Here is a 2,754-nt window from a genome sequence, read left to right as displayed (position 1 = left end):
GCATTGCTAACACATCCTTCTGAAAATAGCATGAGGTTTGCCCTGATAATTCATGATTTCCATCCTCAGGCTCAAGCACTACAGGGGTGCAGAAAAGAAAGCTTGTGTAGGCAAGACCAAAGGCAGCTGTATACTGTGAAATAACAAGTATCAGGCAAAATACAGTATCACAGCTAATAGATGTATTTTAAAAGTGGAAACATCTATGTTTAATTGCATTTAAAGTACGTAGTGAGAAACCACAGTTATACATTGTTATAACAAACCTTTACATCTGAAGTCAGAATAATACAAAAAAAAGTGCTGAATATATATATATATATATATATGGTCAAAATAACTGAGGCAAAATTCCGACAACATCATCTAAAGTATTAGCATGTGGCCCCTGCCAGCAACACACTAAAGGTCAGGCTGAATAATGTCAGTGACAATCACTGGTTTTCCTTAGCTCACCCAAAAACAACAACCCAAAAAACTGTTTTGCTTTTTTGTTTGCTTTTTTTTGTTTTTTGCATAGCTTTCAATATTGCTGCACTCTCACCTCTGCATATTGCAAGCCCATCTCAGTTCTGAGATAATTTCTCTAAAGTTCTGAATATGTTTAATCCAGTCCTCCTCAGATACATAATATATATTTTCTACCAATTATAAATACATCATTTTAATCTGATTTCAATAACATGCATTTGTATAATTACTGTACAATCAAAATAGACATTGACTTTACACAGTGTGTATGCTTTTATTTCAGCGGTATTTTTTCAGACACACTGCTCAACAAATCAAGCAAAGAGGGAAATAAAAAGAAATAAAGAAAAAGGTGAAATAACCTCTGGGAGGGAACAGAATCTCACAGTGTTTACAGACAAAAAAAAAACAACAAAAAACCCCAAAAAGCAAAAGGAAAAAAAAATACTTATTGGGAAAAGGGTTTATTAATACATAGAAAATCCCCACAATAGTTGAAACACACTTTAGGAACTAGTAAACACGTTAAATAGAGTTGTGCCAATTACGCAGTGCCCAAGCATCTGCTTGCTCTTAATTAGATGGGGAGGTGAATGACCACTGTTTATTTTCATTTTCCTCATTAATTATGAAAAACTGCATTTAATTCATCTTGCATGGTGAGAGACTGGCTGCGCAGATGTAAGTCGTAAGGGAAGTGGCTCTCTGTAGGCAACCTGAACATAGAGCTCTGCCCAAGGGGACCCCTGGGTGGCACTGCACAGTAATGCATGCCGTAATTGTAATTTTTGCCATAGTCCAAGCTTTCTTCTTGCTTCAGGGAAAATATCCCATTATAGTTAATTGGGGGAGGACTTAAGGGACCTTCAAACTGTGGGCTGGCGCACTCTGGGGAAGTGCTTTCATAGAAGGACTCGTAAGCGCTGCAGTAATTGTAAGGTTTCATGGACTTGGAGTTGTCGAGAGTCCCGTGCCCCGGGGGGGTGCCGAGCTCGGGGCTGTGGTAGGGAGGGTAGAAGGTGGAGTAGGGCGAGCGGGTGTGATGGGCACCTTCGCCCGCCTGGCCCATCAGGAAACTTCTGGCATTCAGCTGCAGGCATCCCGCTACCAAGTTTGTCGTTGGCTGGGACAGACCCTTGCACAAGTTTTGGACGAAGGTGAGCAGGTCGGGTCTCTTGCCAATTCGCAGGATCTCAGAAAGAGCCCAAATGTAGTTCTTGGCTAGTCTTAAAGTTTCTATTTTGGACAGTTTTTGTGTTTTAGAATAACAAGGGACCACTTTCCTTAAATTGTCCAGGGCATCGTTAAGGCCGTGCATCCGGTTCCTCTCTCTCGCATTGGCTTCTTGTCGCCTGAATTTGATCCTTTCCATCCTTATCTTGCTTGTCTTTTTTTTCCGGAGGCCCCTTCGCCTAGGCAAACCATTCTCATCCTCCTCTTCTCTCTCTTCCTCCTCCTCCTCTTTTTCTGTGTCTTCTCCAGGAGATCTTTTAATATTCTTTCCTCGGAGCACAATTTGCTTTGAAAAGCTTTCTGGGTTCTTCATTTGCTTTTGGTCATCACTTTCTCTGGGAAACTTTCTACACATCTGGGATTCTGGCATTACAACAGACTCATCAAACGGTAGTGTTAACATGGTTCTATAATCTTAAGTTACCTGAAAGAATGCCAGCACAATATTTAAATATTTCCATTTTTAAAGTTTGCCGACTTACACACACATCCTCATGCACGTTTCGTGCGTCTGCATGCACGCTCAGTGTACATGAGTGTCTGTGTGTATATAGAAACGCATAATATATAAAACACAACACTTTTTTTGCATAAAATGGCAGTTGGAAATGCTCATTTAAAAAAAAATATAATAAAAGCTGCACAGAATTCGAACATCACCCCAAACATTCAGGATTTTGCAACTAAAAAGCCACATTTCTCATAGATAACTATAGAGAAAATCAATATTTAAAATGTACAGTTAGCTCCCTGGTCATTTAGCTTATTTTTAAACAAGTCCTTCCAACCTTTGCCACGGTGGAATTCAAAGAAATGTAAAACATGATAAAGCAATACAGAAATTTCATTAATCCAAATTCCCCTGGGTGAAAAACTGAGGCGAGCAAGAGCACTCTTACAATTGAAAAGTGCCATATCTCTATTAACTGATGGATAAATATTTTTAAATCACTTTTTGACTTAGATTTTGAAGTTTCCCCCCCCCTCCTCATTTCTTCCCTTATGAATCAAGATACTAAACTAATAAGTTAAAGTGGGCAAGAAAACAAA

The 2,754-nt window shown here is 39.3% G+C and overlaps 1 protein-coding gene across 1 annotated transcript; it reads right to left on the bottom strand.

The window, feature by feature from the left end:
• Positions 1–676: 676 nt before the first annotated feature.
• On the bottom strand, positions 677–2,108 carry NEUROD6 (neuronal differentiation 6). The gene has a single exon (XM_010014811.1). The coding sequence runs from the start codon at positions 2,105–2,107 to the stop codon at positions 1,094–1,096; it is 1,014 nt and encodes a 337-aa protein (XP_010013113.1). The 5' UTR covers position 2,108; the 3' UTR covers positions 677–1,093.
• Positions 2,109–2,754: the final 646 nt, after the last annotated feature.

Source organism: Nestor notabilis, unplaced genomic scaffold, assembly GCF_000696875.1.
Source record: "Nestor notabilis isolate BGI_N333 unplaced genomic scaffold, ASM69687v1 scaffold5590, whole genome shotgun sequence".
NCBI lineage: Eukaryota > Metazoa > Chordata > Aves > Psittaciformes > Psittacidae > Nestor > Nestor notabilis.
Note: the sequence above shows the minus strand (reverse complement) of the source record. Positions and strands in the feature narration are given on the sequence as shown.